The following is a 25,557-nucleotide window of genomic DNA, read 5'->3' as shown; positions in this document are numbered from 1 at the left end:
AAGAGACACAAAACACTACTGCCATCAATTGCCTCCGAATGTCTTTGGCAACGTATGGGAGCTGATATGAATGAACACAAGAAGGTATCAGCAATGGTTCAGGTGAAATGACTAATATTCATGCTATTGTTAGAAAGATAAAGGCCATTCCTCTAGCCCAATCGCATGCAATCAATTTTTCACGTGATATGGAGTTTAACTTGTACTAAAAATATACTATCATTCAAAGGGCATAAATGAAGTGAAAATCTTTGTCAAAGACTAGGGTTTCTCCCGTGCTATTTCACAGCCTCACCTTCCATGGAACACTGGGTACAGCGAGTTTATAATGAAGATAATAAACATTTTTTTCATGAAGACTGGTGCCTAGTGATTTATTGCACTGATATTTACAAGTGGTTTAAATAGGTGCTTGCACAGTGATTTTGTACAACATTAGATAATACTGAATAAAATCATTATGACTCAAATCTACATAACAGTATAAGAAAAACCTAAACAATGACCACAACACAAAATAGTGAACTATTTAAAAAGCTTTTAGACAAGATTTAATAAATTTGTATTAGTTTGTGATAAGGAAAGGTTTTTCTGCCCTTCTCTCTCATTTCACTCACCCTATAGAACAGTGAAATCTGCAGTACAAAATGGTATCCAAATATTTTTCTCTTCCTTCAAACCCCAGCATATGGGATCTCTTAGCCCAGCAATATGTAGTCCTCCCTACACACTTGTTTGAGACACAACAGATAGCCACTGATACCATGTGTCATTACTTGGCTCTGTTTCAGCACTTTGCTATAAACACTGAGACCAGAAAGGAAGGAATAGGAAGCATAGACTGTTCCAAGATTCTGCTGCTTGTTTCTCCAGAAGTAGGAAGTCCACATGGTTTGGTATTACCCAACTGCAGAGAATGAAACAGCTACAGACACATGGAAACAGGCAACCTAGTACTGAGTAGCTAGTCTGGGCTAGATAGAGCAGAGGTGTATGCCCAGGATAGTTACACCACACATTTCTTAAAATCAAACTCTTCAGCACAGACAACATATACACTTGAAAAAAAAGAGAAAGAAAAGAAAAAAATATGACAAATATTGTAGGATATAATTCTAGTTACAATCATCAATGTTGAACATTGAAATATTCACTCACTGAAAAAAGAACATTCACAGACATATACATTGCAAATTTATCATATACACTGCCCTGTAGAAAATAGATGTTCTTATATTTTTCATCACAAGAAGCTAAGGGCTTGAGTAACTTATTTGACATCAATCCACAGTTCAGCCTTTGAGCCTGCTGGGCAAATTAAAATGTCAGCTCATGATTCACCTGTCATCATCTGAACCTAAACACTTCCTGAGAATTTCTCCCTAAACCCATGTTTTATTTCATTCCTAATAAACTCAATAATAATTTGGATTAAAAAACAAAACAAAAAAAAAGAAATGTGTGGCAACACCAGAGGGTGATACAGTACAAATCTCTCTGAAAGGAGCTGGCCTTCTTTTTCCCACCTTCTCCACCCCTTCCTTTTCTCCTTGGCCTCAGGAACATCTGCCCAAATGCAACTGTCTTGATGACAGAAAGATGGAACAAAATTGTCTACGTAGTTTTCAGTTAAGCAATTAAAAAAAAATGAAACCCAAACATAACAGAGTTATTTGGGCCAGAGAGACACAAGAATGGCTCAACTGAATTACGGTGTGTAAAACTCTGGCCTACTGGCTGAGTAATTCGAAACAGGATATTCTCCTTCTTTTAATATATGAACAGATACTTCCTTCCTGTGTGACAAAATAAAACCTTCAACATTCTGCTTTTTATTATTTTAGAAAGAAGCCAGGGATCAGAGAACATCAATGAATGAAACTGTTTTGTATATGTATTTCAAATTAAAAAGAAAAAAATTCTAAAATTTAAGGCAGATCTCTATGTTTACACACACACGTTTCCCGTCTACCAAATGATTCTTGGGACTTCTGCTTCAAACCTTTTGCATGCCCTTAAATAAAGCAGTAATTCTGAAAATGTACCTTAAAATAGTTGCTGAAAAGGAGAAGAAAAAAATAAAATTGCCCTAAGTCATCAACTCATTGGTAATAATTTCATAGAAAGCCCAGCTATTTTCTATGGGGAGGAGCTGGCAAAAGAAGCTTGATATCAGATGACCAAAGACTGATCAACTGTAAACTGCATTGCAACAACCAACAACATACTTGATTTCATAACTCTCTAAGATCCGTGCAAACACCAGATTATAAATGGGACCCGGTCTTGCCAGTAGCAGGGCTATTGCATATATCTCTTTTGCAAAATTACAGTTGAATATTGATAAATGGCTCTTGCAAAGACACGGCAGCTGAAAAAGCACATTCAGAGACAAGGGTTCATGATAAAAAATCTTAGTCATATCCTCTTAGGTCTCAAATGGCCACATTGCTGTCAGTTTTCTTTGCTTTACCTGAAAGCATTAAAAAAAAAAAAAAAAAAAAGGCAGCCAATGAATGTGAACAAGTAGAGAAAGCAGTTCTCCAGACAAATACATAGATGTATTTGTCACCACAGCTGCCTTACTATTTACTATGCATACTGGGTCTAGAATTTCCCATATACACTGTCTTTTGAGGCTATAAAGAAAAAATTTCTTTAAAGATTCTTTTTCTTGTTTACTGAACGGCAATATTGATCCCATAGACATTTTTATTTTTTACCTAAGTATAGCTAAATTCAGCCTTGAACATGATGTTATTCCTCAAATTCCTCTGGAGCCTATTTTTATTTCTTAGAATGGAAACTTCTGATCCAATTTCAATCCTTTTGAAACTGAAAGAGCATTTTAAACTCTATATAACTTGTAAAAATAACTAGTAATAATTTCTGGCTACTGTGCAGAACAGAGCTGCTGAATGTGGGGTTTGGGCTTTTTTTCTGATTTAACCATGCTTCTCTTCATAACTTACTACTATATTTGAACTTGTGTGATCTTTTTAGCACACTACACATAAGATAATAACCCTGCTTCACCTCTTGCTTTGGGGATATGTTCTTTTTACTGGAATATAGCTGACATTCAGTGTTGCAGTACTTTCTAAATTGTTCTCATTCTGTCATGAAAATGAAAAAAATACACATTAAAATATTGCTGACATTATAATTTGCTACTAAAATACTAAAAAGATAAAAACTTTGGAACAAAAGGAACTGTTTCCTTATTTTCATTTGATTGCCCTTTAGCTGTAAAAATATATGGGGTTCTACAGTGGGTGAGACATTAATAGCACAGTAACTACCAGAGCATCTCAAAGAGCAGGAAGCAGTTAATCCAAGACAAATACATTTAAATCAGCTGTATATAAGAAATGCTTCTTTATTTCTGGACATCCAAAGTCTTAATTCTAGCCTTGGTAGTGCTTTCCATTTCTTTTATTTCCAACACCGACATGATTGTTTAAGAAGAATAGTGAAGCTTTTATGCTAATTACTATGCTTACTTCAGAAAACGTGAAAGCGTCCACATTTATCTCCTCATATTCATCCTCCACTTCATCACTTGTAACATCTGCAAGAGCACTGGCCAGTTTCTTTCGCAAAAGAAAACCCTTCCAAAATGCCTAAACAAAAAATTCAAAGCATGTTATACATAGCCATAGATCAAACCCAAATCCAGATTCTCTATGTTATCCCATTAGGAAGATAAAACATCTTGGGCCTTTGTTTAATAGCTCAATGATCTGTTTTTTGAACTTTATGTGACATTTAAAACTACAAGACAAATTAAATGCCAGAATATGTCTAAAGCTTAGAGTACTCAAGAGGCTCTCCACAAGTAAGCAGAAAGGAATCCTGCAACTCCCTCAACTACAAACCTCTAAAAAGTAGAGGTCAACTAATTAATTATTTGACAATTCCTTCAGGGACTATTATAAACTGAAAGGAAAGGCTACATAAGAAAAACCCAAGTGTCAACTTTCAAATTACTGAGAATAAAAATACAGTTGTAGTAAATGTCTTATACTTTACAAGTAGTAATTCTTGGAGACATCTGATGTAATTGACCTAGGTCAGTTACTCTTTCTTAACTGTCTAATACCTTTATTTAAAAAAAATATTAGCAGCATAATCATGTCTAAGACAAAGGAGCACTTTAGGAATTAAAGTGCTAGAAAACAAGGAAGGGTGTTAGGAACACATGCCAAGCATAGAATCATATCCAGCAAAAACACATCAGAGATCAAAATGAGATAGACAGAATTAAGAAAACTACATTCAAAACAGCAATTTTCCCCCAAATCAGTATTTGACAACATTAGAATTCAAGATGCCCCAAGTGTTTAAAACACCATGCAAAAAATTCTCACTGTCATGAAAGAAGTGGTGTTGTACATATCTAACAGATCTGCAATGAAGGCACTGAAATAGGAAGGGTAAATCTCATATTCTGGTTTAACATCTAGATTATTAATTTTTAGAAAAAGTTTGTCTAACCACACAAATTATTGAATATGTTACTATTTTATACACATAATTCCTAATTATTATAAAATTATTAAATGCATTAGAACTGCTTTCTTATCATTTCATTGTTGTTATTTTCCTACAGACCTTCATAAGCATCCGGATAAAATATCCTGATATTACTGAGTGATCAAATGACAAATATATTTCATTCAACAAAGACAGTTAGTTCTTACAGATTCAAAGGAGAAAAGCAATCCTAATGATATATGCAGAAAGCTAAATTGTAAGGCAGCTGCTAACACAGATCTGTGAAAGCACCAGGTCAGTGCTGAGTCATGATCAAAAAGAAAAATTACATTTAGTAGTTTTTAAGAGACAAGATAAAAACTTTCATTCTGTACAAATTCATTTTATATCTGCCTATAAAATTCAGTTCTTGTTCCTTCTTTAAAAAAGATTGTAACTGATTGTGGTAAAGGTTCAGAGAGGGACGATACGATAAAAAGAATTACAGAGAAATGTGAAGAGACTGAACAGACTAAAATTTTATTTTCAAGAAGTGCATGTAAAGATGGATGTATGAGAGATCTAAAAATCTAATATGCACAGAAGATAAATAATAAAAGACTTATTTTCACATTCACTTTGGGAATTATCATGTTTGAAATAAATGAAAGGAAGCACATATTAATCACTACATAAATTTATTAAACTCACCACTTTAATATATAGTAGAGGTCAAATACATAAGTAAGCTCAAAAATTGATTAAATAAGTTTATGGAAATCAATTATTAATATGCTAACTACACAATAAACCCCAATAACAAATTTTTGCTTCTAAATCACTTTGTCACTTTTGAAATTTTTATGTAAAACTTACTGTATGGAATGTTTCCAAGTTAACTTGGAAAATGAAATCAAAAGAGTTGATTTGCTTCAAAATGTAGAAAAAAAACCCCATGAACCTTGGCAATTTGGCAGGCAAATACTATATCTGGTTGCCAAACTAAACAGAGTCAAGGTATGGACTTCAACTCTTGCCCATAGTAATACATTCTGTTTAATTGCTATTAGCTCAGTATCTACCCTAGGACAGACTAGGCCACAGTCTGTTCCCAAGGACAATGCAGATAAAGCAATCCTGAGTTTTGGAGATGGGAAGAGAAAGAAAGAAATGGATAGGTAGGATAGAAGAGGCAGGAAGATTATTTAGTCACATACACATCAGACACGATGAATTAGTTACACAGCCTCCATCAGTTTCATAGCATAGAATGGCCCCGGTAAGAACACGGGCATAGGATCTCTCAAGCATAATATTAGAATTAAATCAAGTAAAAATAATTCAGGGAAATACTTGGTGAAAAAAGGGAAAATATTTTTATGTTTCTATACAACTTTTTGCAAAGAAGTATCTCTTTCATAAACATCAAGCTTATACTGATTAAATAAAACAAAAAATGTTTCATTATGAAACTATTAATAAAATAATAAGCAAAAATAGAAGATGACAAGTACACAAAATTATAAAGATTTTTTTGTTATTGTTATACAATTTTGTTATACAAAATAAGTAAAGAAAATACCATAAACCAACCTGGATTACTGTGGCAGCTTCATGTTTCTGTCTCAAAGTTTCTATAAACTGATGATTTTCTGTTTTATTGCATTTATTTTTCCTCTGAGTCTGGTACTGCCTCCAGAAGGACTGGATCAAGGATGCTGCCATATGTAGTCTCATGGAGAAATAAATACCTTTATGACTCACATAGCTTCACCAGTACAACTGGATTATCATATCTGCCAAACTTTAACCGTGAAACATATAGCACTGTGCTTTGAGGCAAATGAAAAGCTGTGCCACTAAACAAGAAATTACAATCCAGAAATGACATATATGTTCAGAAACACTGGAGGATATTCACATCACATAACTTCTGAAATACAATCATCTAAGGACTAATCTCCATTGGGCTCTGTTCTGTGAAGAATCACTGCAGAGGAAGAGTCCTCAAAGGAGGGGTTAGGAGCAGAAGTGGTGTAACAATGACTGAATAAATTATTGGAGGGGTGTACTTATTTACACTGACCATATTAAAAAAAAAATAAAAAGAAAACCCAACAAAAAACCCCCAAAGAAACAAACACCAAGCACTAAAGAAGGATAAATACTGAAAACTGCATGAAACAGGTATTTCCAATGGAGCTGACAGGAAAAACACAGAAAGTGGAATTTCATCTTTTGCCTGCTTTTAGACTTTAATTTAAGACTACTGACCACTGGTTATATGTCTACATTTTCTAATTTGCTCATTTTTTTAACAAGCACTAAGTACAGACTATTTAGATTTCTATTTAGATTCAGATTTCTAAATGGATGTTCAACTAATTCATACTCATGGAGAAAAAGTACATTGTCAGCTCTGGATTATGACTCTACTGTCTTGGAATCCTTTTCTCCACAAAATACTCATTTCAATTGGATAGTGGATTAAAGAAAAAACATCTATATTTCCCCCAATCTTTATGTAATTTCTTTCCTTGTGCAGTGCATCTATTTAAATAGAGGAGTACTAGTCAGCAAAAAAAAAAAACAAAAAAAAAAAACACACTTAAGAGGTCAAGACAAAGACAAAAATTTTTTTGCATTCTGTTTTGAAGAGAACTCTCCAAAACCACTTACAGAATTCATTTAAAACATTAACTAAAAACTAAATGAACAATTTCAAAATTTTTTTGACATATTCATCTTATGCAATAGACTACTGTATTCTTGCTTTCAGCTTGCTGAGAAGCGATCATGAATTGCATGGTCTTCCTTAATCATAAATTTTATGACAATTATTAGTGCCTTAAGTACCTACTAAGCCCTGTTTTCTATTTACCGTAAGCCTAAACAGCTCAAAGAAGCACACCTGCCATGCTTGCTTTTCATAGTGTTCTCAAGAGATCTGCTTTTGAAACTGAATTCTTATGAAATTTTAACTCAATTCTTGACGATTTACTGCAAAAAAATCAGCTTCTGTTTCCCGTCTGTACATCCAGAACCATACAAATCAGCAGCAAACACATTCCAAAGTGGTAATATACCAGTCTGTTTCATGCAGAAGAAAATCTGGGGGCACAGAACAAGCTGAACTGGCCTCTCACCCCTGCCTCTACTTTTAAGAAGCAGGTTAAGGCATGTTGGAGGAGTACCAAAAGCAGGGCAGGCCATTAGCTCTTCAGTCATCACAACAGCAGGCGACTGGCCTAAATCAAGGAAGTAGGATGGTAGACTCAAGCAATTTTTCCACCTGCCTTCTAAACAGTACTGACTATAAAGTCTACACAGATTAATCTTGAATGTCTAATGAATAATTTTGGTTAAAAGCCCTTATACTAGCTTCTAGTTAATCTCCTCCAAAGTTTCTGCAAAACATTTGGCATTTGCATTCCTAACTCTGTATGTGCCATTGAATTGGTGTCCTAACATTATTTGAAGTACATAAATATCTATATCCTAATATACCAACTGGGAGAATATCACAAAGGATTCTTAATTGTTAATATGGAAGCCTAGTAGGCAACACCTTAATATAACTCTTTATTGTCTAATAAGCTTAAAAATATTACCTTACAAATTCTGTGCCTCTGTTTTAAACAAGAAATCCTCACTTCTATTGTCTATCTGTATAATTGATTTGAAAGCAACCTGACATCCATCTTACCTTTCTGTACCATTCCCAAAGTGCTGGAGATTTCTTCCCGTATCACTTGCTACTATCACTGCCTGTTGCAAAGTGAGTTGGCTTGACATATTATTGTTGCCTTTGCTCTCCCCACTGTAATTAATACAAGATTCTGTGCTCTTCTGCTTCACTCTCTGATCTCCTCTATTTTCCTTCTGGTGCACAGGTATGGAGGAGTTAATGAATGTGGCCTGAATATCGCCAGTAGTAATCCATCTTTTGGAAGGATCCAACAAGACCTGTTTATTTTCTGTCACACCCATGATAAAGAGGTTATTTTCCTGTAGGCAGCCAGTGGATGTTTGTTTTAAATGATTTTGAAGCGCTTCTGGTCCATCTCTGTCAGTAATGTTTAGTTCACCGTACTCATGTACATATCGATGTTTAATACTAAGTTTCATCAGCTGATTAAAATACCAGCATTGTCCCAGTGCAGAATCAATAGAAGAGGTAATTCTGAAAAAAAAGAAAAAAATGTTTTTATCTGTCTGTTAGAATGCTTTAAAAAATTTTCCCCTATTATTTTCTAAAATAGCTTGTATTTTCAAGTATTCTTACATGTTTCCATATTCTTACAGCAAAGAGCAATTACTCTGATTGGAAATCCAGTTTCAGTAATTATAAATCTTGATAGCATTTGTCTTTTTTTTGGACATATTTAAAATATAATCACACATATTTCTGATTTTAGACTGTATTTTTTTAAATAAAGTTTTCAGTCTTTTTAAAATAGGCATTAGGGCATGCATTTCACTATTAATTTTCTGTGTGGTAAGTGGCATGTGAAGCCCAAATTTTTAGAGGATTTGAGGCAATTTTGCCATAATAATCCAATTTTACCAGGGAACTATGAAAGCTCATATAAAAATAACAGTAATTTTAAAATTTAGATAAGAACTAAAGCAACAAAACCCAAACTTAGATTCAAAGCAACAAACCACAATGTCTAAGGAAAATTCAGGAAAACACAAACTTTTAAGTACAGAAGTTTTTATCAATATAAGGGAAAGTGCTAGACTGAAGCGACACTAATCTATGAAGTCTGGCTCTCATTAGTTCTTTGTGTTACGCTATCTAAATGATGAGGATAAGTAAGAGTAAATATGAACTAATTGTTACAGATTCAGATGGCTGTCTGTACTTTGGATGGTGTTTGACCATTTTATTAGGTAGAAGGTATTTCTGGAATCATGAAAACATTTTCCTTTAATAGTATAGATAGATGCAGAAATCTGTAATCCAGTGCTAATTTCAAAGGAGCACAAAGTCAATTCTAGGTCAGTAATCCAAGTGAAAAAGTAGAAATAAGATCAATTTTCTTGTTAGTCTGGAAAAATTAGGTCCTAAAATTATAGTTAGAATAACAGAATTTTCCTTCCTGTTCATCATTCTCTAAAGGTGAAGTTTTTATAAGGTTTTATTAGGGACTGTTTACCATTATAATTATATCCTCTAGTAAAGTTCAACTAAGATTATTTTAGATTTTTAAGAACATAATCAATCAAATATTACAAGAGTTAAAAAATATACCAACTCTTCCTCTGCTAGTGCAACTTCAGTGCTATTGGACAAAATCTGAACGGCTAAATTGATCCACACAGTTTAAGCACAAAACTCACTGTGTAACAGCAGCACATTTGATTGTCCACTCCACAACATTGCTCCTGTGCCTGTTAAGTCCACACATATGACAAGTCCTAAAGATATTTATACCAATCTATAGATTTGTTTAAGGATCTAAGATACTACATAGCAAGAATATCAATTTCCTTAACAAAAAATACTTAAAGCATTAGTAAAATACTTTAGTTAAATATATTGAATTAGTCCAAGTATTTAAAAAAGATAAGTTTGGTAAAAGATCATTACCAAATTTCTACAAAAAATAATATGAGAAGACAAAAAAAGAAAAATATGGGAAAAAAAATCTACTCCTACCTGGTTTTTTCCTTTTCTTTGCTTTATTTTGTTGGTTTATTTGCTTACAAAAATAAAAATATTGCAGAAAACCCCAGAATGCTTCATACATTGAGCAAAATAAACTTTTGCATGAAAAGCATAACCTGAGTATCCTTGTTCATTGTCAAAAAAAACCAGAAAGAAACAAAAACAAACCACCATAACAGTGAATCCTCCCCTTTGACAGATGCAGAGGTATCTCAAGCAGCTGTTTCATCCTTCCAGTGGCTATGAATGCTCAAGCAGAAATGAAAGGGGAGACTGAGGAAATGAAAATTCAGGCAGGGAGTAATTTTGTGGTGACCAGGGACCGTGTGTTAGTTTTTTCACAGAGGCTGCTTTTTGGGCAGTTTTTCCAAGCAGTGTCTGCAAAATACCATCTTGTCACTGTGGGCATGCACCCTCTCCCATACATTCCCCGGCAATCCACAACTATACTTCAATTTTGCAGGATTTTTAGGTTGCCCTCAGTATCAGTGGTTTTGCGATTTAGGCAGTCAGATTTGCTTAAGTTTAAAGAAACTACAAAGGAAGGTGAAGTGATATGTCAGAGACTTATGTGCAGTGAAGTGGCCTGGTAAGTTTGTTTGAGGTTCTCCTGCGAATGTAAAGCTCCAGTGCACAGACAACTGTTACGTCAGGGCCTGAGTACGAGGTCTCAGCTTGGTGGTTTCCTTAAATGAACAGGGATATCAGGCATCCTATCAATGCACTGCTACTTTCTAAGTGTCTCAATAGCACAGCATTCTTGATACAAGAGACATGCTGCTGAAGATTGTTTATTCAAATCACAGAAAGGAAGCTGCTGTAATGGAAAATATGCAGGACTGGTTTACCTCTTTAATGATAAAAAACCCATACAAAGAACGAGTGAAGACTAAGTAAGAAATATGACATTATTAAGATCTTTGATACCACAATATTTCCTTTTCAGTTAATGTAAATTCATTGTTTGCCTTTCAGACCTTTTCCAGAATTATCGGTCAAGGGGTCTGGTCACACTACACCTGGAATTGCTTCTTGGTTAAGATATGACCAAGGTTTTAAGCATAAATTAGCATCTAGACAAAACAAGAAATGGAACTATCCTATGGAAACACCAGTATCCATAGTGTCTGGCTGCTTAGTATGTAGTGAAATGCAGATTAATATGGTGGCCTTGCTACAAAAGAAGTTTTATGGCTTCCAGCTTTGACCAGCATATTCCTTCACGTTCAGTTGCTGCCTGGCTACCCATGGCTTTATTTTGATCATAACAAGTGAAACTGATTTATGCCATATGCAAATTTTAGCATAACCACAAAGCATAACCACTGCTCCTGCAGTGTGAGAAAGGGATAATAAGCCAGAAGAGCAAGGGATGAGTCTTGTGTTACTGTACAAATGTGCTAGACCAGTGGCCCTGATATAAAAGACCAAGATATTATTTTCACAAAAAGATATTAAGAGCAAAAAGCTACCTGTAGCTTTTTTTTTTTTTTTTACCAGATACCTCTCTATTTGTGCTAGCATCTTCCAGGCACTTTGAGGAAAGATAAAAGCATTAGAATTAGATTTTAATCTAAAAAAATTAAGTCAGGAAATTTAAGTCAAGCATTTATTAATGACTGTTACAACTTCAGTCCTCACATCAATCCAGAAAGAGTATCCATCGCTGTCCTGGTTAATTTAGACCAAACCCTCCTCAATTCCCATGCAGTGTTCGGCAAGGGAGGAGTAGAGGTGGGGAGGAGTAAACCCCACTGGCAGCAGCTAGGAAGTGTAAGGATCCATGCACAGGCTGACTCAACAGATATGGAAAAGGACAAATTATTCATGCTTAAAGGCTTTCCAGTGGAGTTTATATCAGCAAAAATGTTGCTACTTAAGAAATTTAAAGTGGCAGCAGAGGCTTGCTTGTAGAGCTGACACATTTTGTATAGATTTTTATACTGCAACCACACCTGCAATGGCTGCCTGGTTATTCAAAGAGCATAATTTTGTCAGAATGAGACAGTAAATCTGGAAAAGTCAGTAGAACAAATCTCTCAGAGGCAAAAGGGACAGGCTTGGAAAAAACAAGACAGTTCTGATCGGGAATGGCAGTTTTCTCCTGGCCCTTGCAGCTAAATCATAATCAATATTCTACTCCTTCCTATCCTCGTTTGTGTGCTAGGTAAAACCTTGCTTAATATCATGTTTTTCCCTTTGTGGCTCTACTGTGATTTTCATAATTATAATACACAGAATATTCAAATAGTACACCTCAATTTATGTGAGCTTTTGTTTGCAATAGTGTAGGGTATAATCTAATGTCTTCAGGGAAACTTCTGTTGAACATCATTACTGATGTTCAGCTGCAGCTTACCAAAGTCCCTTACAAACACATGAAACAGGTCACTTTAGACATATTTTCTCCTCGCAACACCATTTATGAAATTCCTGTCATTTTCACTGTAATATACATACAGCACTTCTAAAATTCAAGTTCCACTAGCCAGAAAACTGCACATCTGATGACTGAATAAAAATTGCTGCAGCCTTAAGTGTCATATTATTTTTTTACATGATAACTCATTCCAAGTAATCTAAAGATTATGTGACAGAAAACATTTACTAGAATAGAGAAATTCAATTTTAAAATAACTTTTATTCTTAAGCATGGCAACAACAAAGAAGTTTTGGGAAGAAACAGCACAAAGAATTTAACTGGGCAGCAGTGGTGCAGGAAACAGATTAGGGAAGGAAGCAGTGATTACTTTTGGCAGCTTACATACTTGAGGTCGCACCTACAGGGGCTCATAACTTAGCAAGATGGGAAACAGAGAGACATTTGCTCTATTGTTGGCCTGTTCTTTAGCAATGTCACATTAATTCAAGTATTGCAATATGTACGTATAATAGCTATGCTGCTAAGGTTTATATACAAACAAGTTGTTTAGAGTTCCTTTTATGAACTGCAGTTTGCAACAGTTTTCAAGTCATCCATCAATTTTACTTCAGTCAAAATAAAAGATAGATGGCTTTAACACAGAAGAAATTAATTTTAAGACTAAATTTGATACAACTTGCTTCAATCATGTCAAAGTTACCAATTTAAAAGATCATGAATGAATTCTCAAAATCTTAAAAATACACAACCCTCCCTCCTCCACACTCCCTGCCCTCCCTTCACCCAAACCCACAAATTCAAGAAAGATGTTTACATAATCACCTCTTTCCACCTTGTTCTTCTCAAACATCTGCAGGCTCTTTCAAACATTTCCCTTTCAAAATTTACATAGACTCATAGAAAAATTCTCAATTGAAGGGACCTCAGGAGGTCTCTAGTCCAACCTTCTGCTTCAAAGCTGGGTTAGCTCTCAAATCAGACCAGCCTGCTCAGGGTTTTATCCAGTCAGGTCTTGAAAAACTCCAAGAACAGGACTGCACAACCACTCTGGGCAGCCTATTGCAATTTATCACTGTCCCACCCTGAAAAGGTTTTTCTTAATGTCCAGTTGTACTCTCTCTGGCTGGAACGAATAAATTCTCATTACAGTTGCCCATATAATGCTGTGGTTTAGATTTGCGACTGCAACTGTACTGATAAAACACTCATGTTTTGCTGAACAGTGCTTTGACAAAGTCAAAGCCTTCTCTCTTCCACTCAGCAAGTAGCCCAGGAGTGGGCAGAAGGCCTCCTCTTTACCTCCTTCCTTGGTAAAGAACTTTGCACTTGTCCTTGTTGAATTTACAAGGTTCCTGTTGACCTGCCCTCCCATCTTGCCTATGTCTGACTGGTAGTCCTCCCCTCAGGCACGTGAACAATTGCCTTTGAACACTTGTGGTCTGCAAGCACAGTAAGTGTGCACTCCATCATCTCCCGCTCCCAGTCTTTGCTAAAAGATGTTAGAAGTACAAGTCAGCTTTCAGAAAGTAGCATGACACACTAACTATTCATAATTAATGGATGGTCTGAGACTGATTACCCAATAAGTTTCTTATTTATCTTTCTTATGTCCATTCATGTAGAATACAAAAACCCATTAAATTTCAGGAATATCATCTTTCCCTCCCATTTTTTACCATCCTGCAGAAATGTATATGAAAGCTAGGTCCTTAGATTCTACTAGAGTTTGCTCACAAGTCATATACTAATTATAAACTGGCATTTTTTCTGGAAAAGGATAATGATGAAATGTCTAAATACCAGACGTGGAAAAATCTTCTCAACCATAGAAGAGGAGAGCTTTATTTTCTTTTATGAAAAAGGAAGGAAAGAACACCATTTCACAATGGTAAATAGATTAGGAAATATCAGCTTCCCACCTGCAAATCAGAAGCCAAAAATCACAGAAGTGGAGAAGACATATCTTGACGGTTTAATGGAGAAACATATGACTTTTAGGAGTCACTTACACATTACATCTCTCATAGAAAACTGCACTATATAATTTCACCCAACTAATTCCTATCTAATCATTAATACAAACCTCTTTTCAAGGTAATCCGGTTCTGAGCTATGAAGATTTTATAGCATCTTAGTAAAAGCTGCAATAATACAGCACTGTAATAAACTGTTAGCTAGTAACAAGATACCATGGATATACAGGCTTACATGCAAACACAAAATAGCCAGATTCTGAAAAAAATGGCATACTTTTCCTAAACCAACAAAGTATACAAGGCAAAGTTCAGACTAAAACACTGTAAAACACCACGTTTCACTGGCTCTGGGATAATGTTCAGCACCTGGCAGAATCAAGAAAACTACTTTTCCAAAAATTAAAATGTGAGTTGGATATTCAAAGGACTACAAGGATATTGTGAACCTGCTAGGAAATGAAAAGCATCTACAAAAGGAAAAACCATTCAATATTACCACGTGCAGAAATGAGAAGTTTGAGATATTTAGATATTACAAAACAATTAAAGCATAGCATTTGTAAGTGATAAATTACCACTTGCATGGTCTAAGCTGAAGTTACTGAACAACTAACCATGGTAATAGTGATATAGGTAGCAAGTATGACAAAATTAAAGACCTGTAAACAGATCCATCTGATTCACTACCTTAGGAGAAAAGAGGTCAAATCCTTTGCAATTATTTAGAATGTGAATAACATACACATGGAAAAAAAAATGGAGAAAGAAAAATAGAGTATATTGTACCAACAGCCATATTAGATTTGATTAAGTTAAAGTTGGAAATCATGATAATATGATTATACAACTTTCAGGATTTAAGCTACTATTCCTGCATAACACTGTACTGTAGTTGAGTGTATGAATTCATTCAGTTACTACTAACTGCAGGTTTTGAATCACCTGTTTTCTCAAATTTAAAGAAACAAAACTCAAGGCCCTCATAACTTAGTATCTGTCTAAAACAGATTTTCCTTTGAAGTCCATGATTCTAATCTCTTTCTTATCCTAATAAATTTCTAAGCAAAAAAATGTAAGTAAAATTCGTAAGTCAACAAGAACTTCAGTAACAATACATGAAAAAATATTTCTGAATGCAATTTATATTAACATAAATACATACTCCAATTGAGCAGCCTTTTTTTTCAGTTGAATATTTTCTTCAATTTGAGCTTGACAAAGTTCCAGAAAAGTTCCTAATTCAGATGCTTTGATTTTTTCAGTCTGATGGGTTAAGATTTCACCATCAAGCAATTGTAAACTAGGAAGGACCTCCAACAAGGAAGACCTTAGGAAAAGAAAAATCACAATTAGTTCTTTGAAAAAATACTTATGCTAAAACACCTATTTTATTGATACAATATAACAATACAGAACATGAAGACAGTTCTCTAAATATTTGCATGTATTTGTCCTTATTTCATATGTTAACATATTAAGTAAGAATTTATACTTAACAATAAAATAAAGAATAAAACACAGGACATAGCAAGACTTCTTAATACTATGTTGGTATAAAGAGCACTGCTGAAATACTGGCACCAAGAAAGCCGATGGCAGCAGACTCAAATCACTAGAGCTAGAATTTTTACCTATACAAACCTTAATGGGAAAATTTGACACACTTGTCCATAGGCACCCGTAATACATTTGATTAGTAGGCAACATAGCAAACTAAGTCACAGCATTAAGATACAGTACTGATTTTGTTGACACATAAAAAAATTTAAACTTTAAAACTGCACAAAATACTAAACTTTGCCAAGTCTACTCCCTTTACCATTTGCATATACCAGATATACTGACATGCTATTCCATACGCCTGACAGGAAAAAATACCTACTTTTGAAATACTGAATTCAGGACAGTGAAAGGACTGAGAGCAAAGATGACATTTCCTTGCTATAGAAAGGACATCTGTGGCCACTGAGGTAAGAAAAAATATGTACAAGAAACTTTCCTAACAAAAGAAAAAAAAACAACAACAACAAAAAAAAAGAAAAAAAAAATTCATATGTATCATCAATGCGGTCTGGTTTATGTTATTGAGAGATGTAAGCTGGTACTGCAATCTTGTTTCACATATTTCTCGTACCAGACCAAATTTGTTGAAAGTTTGAAGACTGCAAAATTATTTAAAGCAATACATCAACACTCAATATTTTCATTAACTCAGTTTTAAGTAACATAAACTCTTGAAAGAATCCTAACTGTAGGCTGTAAATCCCCCTATTATTAACAAAGATAGTATTGTTTTCCAAATTTTGGAACTCCCTGACTATTCCCTAGTAGTAAAGGACTACTACTCAGCTCAGACAACATACACTAAGGTTAAAATCAAAGAAAGTTTCTATGACTGTGCTATAATATTCCAAATAAAAGAACAGAACATCAGTTTTTGCAAATAGAAAACTCCTTCTCTACTGCCCATTAATGAAGGCTAAGACCATCTGAAGTACACTTGGAATAAAGCTATGGGTTTAGATCAACAGTTCCTGAACACATAGAGAGAAATTACCAAAGCTGATGTTGAACAGCCATACATACACCAAAACAGTGACATATCAAAGTTGATCAATGATGGAAGTTTTGCGTCTTAGAGCAGTGGGATCTCAACACTCGTTTTTCCAGCTGGGTTTCTCCTGGTGAATGGCTGAGTCAATATTTCATTTAGTGAAAACTTCCTGGTGAATATTCTGTCACTTAAGAGGCTCTATTAATCACTACAGCATTGAAGCATATTCCCCTAGGAGCGCTCAGACTGATCCCAGGGTTTAATTTTTAGAAAGAGATTTCTTACTACTTCACTTTTGTTGGTGTTATCGCTGGCTGGACATGAAAGTACAAAACTGATTGGGAAATTTTACAACTAATTCCTTTGTTGGTATCAAGGGGTTATGTAAAGTTCACTGGAACATATTGTCTGAAGTTACAGTCAATGCTGTATTCAGCAAATCCATATTTCATAGTATTCCATACTTTAAATCCTTTAGACAAATGAATCTCTTGTCTAATCATAAAAGCTCTACTGGTTTAAGCAATCTAAAGTGTCAGTTCTCATAGTTAAACTGAAATTCAGAAAGCTTTTCTCTCCAGGTTACAAGTGAAATAACAGTTAGTTTTGTAAAATAGTGAGAATTCAAACAATGGAGATGGAAATTTAAAACATTCTCACAGTCACAGAATTTTATGAATGAAATTACCTGCAGGAACCATGGGAGTGCAAATAAGTCTGTTCATTAAAAAAAATCAAACAAACCAATCAAGAATGTACTTGCACAGCTATCTTTTAAACTACTCAAACACTTCTAACTAAAAGTTTGAAATAGTTGAGGTTTTTTGATTACTAATCATAAATTTGTACAAAAATCTTCAAATGGAAGATAAAAACGTAAGGGTGGTTTTGGTTTTTTAGGTTTCAATGTGGCCAGCAGGACTAGGGCAGTGATCATCCCCCTGTCCTGGCACTGGTGAGGCCACACCACAAGTACTATGCCTAATATGCAAAAAAAATTACACAAAAAACCCTATTCATGTACAATTTTACTCCTATGGTTTACAAACATATATAACTACTTATTTCAGGAATTATGGTAACTGCATATCATTTTGTATGTCAAGTTTCTTTTCGACCCTGTTCATTTTTTATATAGAGATCTATCAGTGTCTAGGACTAGCTCTTTGATTCTTCAGATCATTATTCCAGTACTATACACCACTGAAGGACAAATGACAGCATTACTCTTACATCTCTTTCATAATTATAAGAGCTATTAATTTTTGATGTAAAGAAATTTGAAGCATAAAAAAGGCTGATTTTCAACTACTAAGGAAAAATCAACCATTCATTCTGACCTTTTCTTCTTCTAACAGACACTACCCCTTCTCTAGCTATGTCCAATGTGAACCTGTCAGAGCAGTGAGACTGTTCAGACTATATGTGGAAGTGTTAGTACTATTTAACTAAGATACATGCAACAATTTGTTGCCTGATTTTGATTTTTTGATTTAGCAAATTAAGTTATTTTCCTTACCTCCAGTTCTTTTCTTGGAGAAGAGGATTTCCACTCAATGACAACTCCTTTAATTTATGACAGCCACTAAACCATGTAAGGACATCTTTAAGATCTGTAGTATAGTAGAAAGAAAGCTAAATATGTCTGAAGGCAGAACCATCTTATTTCCCATAAATTCTTACATGAAAGTAAAATATACCAACGTCATGAAGTCCTAAAAGCAAGACTGCTATCTATACATTTTAGTTTTAATTAATATCTATAAAACTGATGTTTGGAAAATATTTGTATATTTTCCGTATAAATGTCTCTTATAAATACATGGGAACAGTCCCATTCAAATCAGTTTATAACTCAGCTAAGAAGTTCTTATTAGAATGGGGTTTTTCTTTTTTTTTAACACAACTCACCTGACAAGTAGTTATTTTTGAGATCTAGCTTTTCCAAAAATACAAATGAATTTAAAGGCACAAGCTCAGTTAATCTAAGAACAAAACAGAAAAGATTTTTTAAAAAATTAAATAAAACAGCAGTTCATAAACAGAAAGGCAACAGAATCTTTTGCAGGTATGACAATTTACTTATTTACATAAGAAAATACCCATTTATCTATCCAAGCTGCTGGAACTAATTTCTTGAAATTTTAACTTGAAAGTATTTCTTAGTTTTCTCAGAACCTCAGTTTTTAATATTTTTTCATTAATGGTTTTGTATCTGATAAATATTTCATTCTGTTCCCTGCATTTAGTGCTGAAGATCTGAAGTCTTGTAAAATTTACACAACTCAGCTGGCTTTCCTTTAGGCTCCATAACTAGAATGGTACTAATAGAAGGTCCTGATTCTGGAGAAAAAAGAAAATCTGCTTGGCTTCTTTCCTCTTCCCTCATTTCTCATTGCTCAGACCTCGTATCAGGTTGTTTCTTTTCTCCAATCAGCACATCACTTCCTAGATCCTAAAACAAGCATAATTGTTGCCATAGATGCATTTTTCAACAGGTCAAGTATGCACTGTCCTGTAACATATTTTTAGTGTTTCCTCTATCTTACTGCTTCTGTCAGGTGCTGTCACATGGGTGCTGATTACTGAGACAGTTATGGAATCAGTTATGGAATCAGTTATGGAATTGCTCTTCTTGCATTATCAGAGCTTTTCTTGAGCAATAAAACAGAAAAGCAGTACTAAAGACAGAACAAAATTCTTATTTGCAGTACTGAAGACTAAATGTAAAGAAACTGAGCTGACATTCGTCTATACAAAGGGATTGGGACTGTAAGATGTGTGTTATTGCTACTACTTAAGGATTAAGACTCAGTGTTGTTCATGTTTCTTCGTTACAAACTTGCAATGATGCAAGAATGAATGTTGAATGATTCATTCAGCTTCCAGGCTACTGCTAAATATTAGCTTTCAGATTAAAGTTTATCTTGGTTTACATTAAATATGAAAGAGGTAAGAAAAGATAAGAATCAAGATGCAAAGAATCACAATTATCAACTAAAACTAGAATGTTTATGTATAAGCACATACTACATCAACTATATCTTTTTTAAAGAAATACATGTTTAGGTAACATTTCATCCCTGTAAGGGCAAGACCCTAGCATAACAAGAGAATGGTTACAGAAATGTCACAATATGTGGTTAGCTTGTGACTGCTAATTTTCACAGAAAGTACTATTTTCTGAAAGGTGTAGTGCCTTTGAAAGGTATAAATCAGAATTCTTTTTGTCAGAAATGTGACCCTACAAAAAAAAGAAATGTACTCAAAATTGTTCAGAGGTAAAAATGGTGCTTTGTTGCTGAAATGTGTGACTATGTTGTGTTTCCAGCACAGGTTTACAGTTGAAAGGCAGAATTTTACCCTGGTACACTAATTATGGACTAAATGTTGGTCGTAGATTATTTAATCTCATTGAAAATAGAACCAGATTCAAAACAGAAAAGAAATCATTTCCACATTCAGTTGACAAGTATTTCTATACAAGAATATAACATTTTAAGAGTAAATTCAGAGAAACAGATATAAACTGTGTGCGTGCCACTATACTTCCATTTCTTTCTCAAGCTACATTGTAAAGTTGTCCTGGTTCTAATTCTACTTAGTTCTATTACCTTCCTGCCATGGAAGTTTTCCATGGAATCAAATAATTATGAATAAGTATTGACTCTAAAAAGCATTAAGCCTTATATGTAGATTTCTATATAGTACCACAAATTTCAGCATTTTAGTTTCTCATCATCAGCCAATAGTAATTAAATATATTTAATATTTACAGTAAATATCATCATAGATATTACTGGCTAACAGTATGGCCGCAAAAACTGAAAATCCATGACTATAGATTCATATATTCAGAAATATCTAGGAAAACAAATGTCATATTTTGCATAAAGGACAAGAGATAATGCAGGGTTTTTATTTATAATGAGTTCTCTGGATCTTTATCAGTATATGCTGTGGTGAATTAGAAATTGTCTAGTGGACTGTCCTTGCCTGCCGTTGGCATTATGAGAGTTAAAACGTTTCTCTGTCATTCTATAGCTTTCCCTTTACCGACATTCTTTGTTAATTTTTTTCCTAAGAAAATTCAAACCAGAAAGACAAAGGACATTACTGAAAACTTAATACTACTTGACCTTGTCACATTAGCCCTGGGCATAAGAGAGATATAAATTACAAAGAAGACACAAAAGTAAAAGATATTCACAAAAAAGCAAGCTATAGCTTCCTTTTTCTGCTCCCATTTAAGGCTCTAGCAGAACAGGTCAGAGATAGAGTTTATGTCATTTATGTGGCTATGTCAGAAAGCAAGATTTAAGAAGGGTTGAAAGTATGCATCAGAGAAAATAAAGATTGTGCTTCTGAACATGAATAGCAGTTACTGCTCAAGATGGTCTAAATCCTACTGTGCAACTGCTTTTCCCCAGAAAATTTATCATTGATGTTAATAAGCAGTTAGCATGAAGCAGGGCAAAATAACTAAAATAAATTCATCATAATCTAGATCTATAAGTAAAGCCTACATTTCTTTTTCATTCCTTAAATTCAAGACAGTTTATTTTGCAATAATCACCATATTTATGAGCAGCAAATACACAGAATATATGAAATCTGTCAGGTACCCACTTCACTTCTTGAATACTCTAGTAGGCAGTACTTCAAGTACATTACCCCTGATGCCACATACTTATAGGTAAGTTTATCACCAGCAAAGAATTACTGAAAATTATAAAAAAAAAAAATCCAGAATTGTAAGGATAGGATGGAGAAAACCACTATACATCAGTATAGCTTTTTTCATGACTGACTTATTTCAACATCCAATGACATTTAGATTTATCATAATAATTCTGGAAAAGTGGTCAAATTCTCAAAACATCCTGGCTCACAATAAGCTCAACTCTCATATCTGAGAAATTCAGTTAAAAACACAGATACCATATATATTTAAGTAGAGAGAACAATGCATGCTAAGAAAGAACAGAACCAACTTTTTAGCATTTCTAATATAAACCCTTTATGAATAGTATGCATCTAGATGCAAAAACATGAGAGCAACCTGTTCACAGCAAATCTGATTCTGGCCAAACCAATTTCCCAAAACAAAAAGGAACTTTTGCAGGTGACTGCATTTTTTAAAATATTTTTTTTTTTTATCTATCTCACTTAGGTTATCTTAGTGAAAAGCAAGAGATAGCAAAATAAGAACTTTGTCATACTAATACCATATTAAAACAGAAAGTGTTAGGAGGGATTTTGTCTATTTTGAAGTTTTAAAAAAAAATGGCTACCTGAACAGCACATTGATTTAGTGTCTCACTGTAAAGCTTTTAAATTAAAAAGACATTAACAAGCAAGTTACATAATTAAATGGGATTACACATAAATATAAATGCCACATGAACTCTTAACATATATTAAAAATTTATTAATTTTACACAAGGACAAGGTTCTTCTCTCCTACACCTAAATCTTTATCCACAACAGAAAAAAGAAGAAAATGTCCCTTTTTAAAACTAACTTAACAGTTGTGTCCTCAGCTGCTATAAAACAGAGCACGGATCTTCATAGTCCCAATTCTGCAGTAACCAAGTCAAGAGGATATTCATCATTGTCTTTTCCAATTGCACATTGATCAAGAATATGCTTTGTATGTGAAAGCCACAATAAAACACTTAATAAAAGCAGCAGTGAAATAGCTGGCATTTTTATACTTGAAGAAGTTAATCACTACCTGTTTTAATTCCTTGTTACACTGTAGGTTTAAAACAATTTAAAACAATTTTTGGAGTTTTATCTTTGACAATTTCTGGCTTATGACGCATACAAAGCATCTCAGGAATAAAAATGTCCTGTAAATTAGTGTAAGAATTTTCTTTTCACAGTACTTCACTTTCAGAAAGAACACAGATTCATAGCATTATCATTATATTGGCTTCCTGCAATCAGTAAAAAGGAAATGGCACTCAGTGCACACTTGGAAAAAATTCACAAAATTGCACTGGCTGTAGGATAGAAGTAAAGAAACAGCTTTTCTTTCAACAGCTTACTCCATTACATTCACTGTTTCTATAGAACATCGAGTTACTTATGCTATAGCACACACATATGGAGCTGCTTATAAGTGTACATAAAGTGAGTGTAACAGAGCAGGCTACTGAAATGCCAGGAATTTTGAGGCTTTTAATATGACTTTAAGGCTATCTTGTCTTGTTTGTCACAAAGACTTGACATAAGCTATAGATACATCACGGAAATAAGGGGAACTGTTTGGGGGGAAGATGTATATTTATTTTCAGCACATCCAGTGTGTTGATGCAAAAATATGTGCTTTCTCACAGCCCAGCAAAAGAAACTCAGCAGACCAAATGCTGCATCTCAGCTTGGCTACTGCAAAACCAGAGCAAGCACTACAACGGACATTAAAAACCATAAGATGATGGGATAGGCAAGTGACTTAAGGTTCATCTACATGGCCAGTCTAGCAGAACCTAAATCCAGAGGCTGCATTCAAGCTATCCCTGAGACTATGCTCCCAAGTCCCTAGCAAGCAAATGAGATCTTCAAGGAGTCTTGCGAATGAACACTTTATTACACACAGGATAGCTACACTGGAGGAAGAAGAGAATATAAAGCCACATTATTGTGTGTTCCACAAAAAAAGCTAAACAGGACAAGGAAAAAAATTAGTAAAGAACATGAATTAAATCAAGCAGTGTGCCTCAAAATCTAATGCTTAACAAATAACACTCTTGTTTAATCACAAGCAGGAAGCACTTTCTCCAAACTCCAGAAGAATTAATAAGGGAACAAAAAATCCCAAACCCTAGAAACCTGGGCAGGAAGTTGAAGATTAGATTCTGTAGGTATTTTATTTATATCCAAGAGTCTTCATGAATAGTACTTCACTAGAGATGATATGAAAACAATCTGAGAAGTTATATAAAAACATAGGTTGTATATACTTAAATAATATTCATTTTCCATGAAGGACATTGCTTATAATAACAGGACTCAGCCTTACACATCCTTTTTCCCACAGGCTCCCAGACACAATTGGCTCTACTGAAGTAAATGCCACATAGGATGGGATTCTTCTGTTCAGACGTGGACAACGACACATGAGATGGTCATTTTGATTTTTTTACTAGTCAATGAAGATGAACAGGCATTTGTAGGCTATGATTAGTCTCAAAGCAAACAGCTAAAAATGGCAGATGAATCACCCTCTAAAAACATATCTACACTAAAAGGAGAGTAAATGAATTTGTTCAGAGCGTATTTCTATATATGGTAGGTAGTATTCTGTTTATTTAGCTGAGATCAGTCTTATTCAGAACAAAATGATCACAGTATAGGAAAATAATGGATATCAATTTAAAATCAATTTTCCTACTAACATACTGCAAATTCTAATAAATGTTCCATATCTTTTTTAGCAGAATTTAAATTGAGAAAAAGGGGGGTGGGGAAAATAAAGATTTTTAATCCAGGATATCTGGTCATTCTATGTCTAAAAATGTATAGATTAGCTTAGGAAACAATCAGAAAACTAATGACAGAGTACTTGAGCGCATGACCCAGTTTTATGCTGCTTATCTTGATTCTTCTTTATACCTTTTAAACAGAACCATAAAAGCGAAAAAACTAAAGCAAATATACTTGTTTCGGAGGGTATTAACATATGTATGTAAAATAAAAAACATTCTTATTTGTCCTTTCTAACTCTAGTACCTGCATTTAACTTAGCCTTCAAAGTCTGTTTTGAATAAGCTAGCTGTGAAATATGAAGTTTGACAGACATATGCTAGAAACAATTGCTAAAGAAAGAAAAAATCCACTATGGTTTTAATAATGCCACAATGCTCAAGCATTATTGTCACATAACATCTAAAAGAAAAAAATTAATTTACATAGTTAATGCTGTTTCAAATTTTTTTAGCTAGAGGTAGCCAATGTAATTACATGCCAACCACATATTTTTATTTTTAAAGAATATCCCAAAAAGATAATGAGATTTCAACCATACTGGGAATTACACTTTTCAGACAAGTGTTATGTTAATAAATTCCTCTGGATCAGTTCTGTAAGTGGAAGAATGTTTCTTACTTACCTATTTTGAGACAGCAAAAGGATCTGCAATAGAGGCAACCAATACAAAGAAAGCATTCTCATAGTAGAAATGCTGTTGTCATCCAAATATAGTTCTCTTAGGAGAACATGATTTTCCAGTCTTGGAAGCTAAATATAAAAGAGATGGTTATTTAAGATTCATATAAATTAGAGAAGCAACAATGGAATGCTTACCAGATGCTTTTCTTAAATCATTACTAAATACAAGCCAAATTCACATTTTGGATATATGTATCATTTCTTTATTATATATGTACCAGTTGTCACACATAATCTCTACATATCAGGTAGTAAATAATTTTTAATGTCTTCTATCACACCTGAATAGTCAATATAAATAATTAAAGAAAAAGAAAGG

General features: G+C 34.0%; 1 protein-coding gene across 4 annotated transcripts in view; it reads right to left on the bottom strand.

Annotated features, from left to right (window-relative positions):
• Positions 1-25,557, bottom strand: part of LRRIQ1 (leucine rich repeats and IQ motif containing 1) — a 104,714-nt gene that overhangs the window by 63,475 nt on the left and 15,682 nt on the right. For all 4 annotated transcript variants that reach the window (XM_019279921.3, XM_039571455.1, XM_039571456.1 and 1 more), the window contains 7 exons: positions 25,180-25,307; positions 18,975-19,048; positions 18,583-18,676; positions 15,672-15,836; positions 8,183-8,659; positions 6,070-6,208; positions 3,504-3,623 (listed from right to left, as the gene is read on the bottom strand). In XM_019279921.3, coding sequence (XP_019135466.3) covers positions 3,504-3,623; positions 6,070-6,208; positions 8,183-8,659; positions 15,672-15,836; positions 18,583-18,676; positions 18,975-19,048; positions 25,180-25,307 — 1,197 coding nt within the window. The remainder of the gene's footprint in view (positions 1-3,503; positions 3,624-6,069; positions 6,209-8,182; positions 8,660-15,671; positions 15,837-18,582; positions 18,677-18,974; positions 19,049-25,179; positions 25,308-25,557) is intronic.

Source organism: Corvus cornix, chromosome 1A, assembly GCF_000738735.6.
Source record: "Corvus cornix cornix isolate S_Up_H32 chromosome 1A, ASM73873v5, whole genome shotgun sequence".
In the NCBI taxonomy this organism is placed as follows: domain Eukaryota; kingdom Metazoa; phylum Chordata; class Aves; order Passeriformes; family Corvidae; genus Corvus; species Corvus cornix.
The sequence above is the reverse complement of the archived record's forward strand: the minus strand, read 5'-3'. Positions and strand labels throughout refer to the sequence as shown.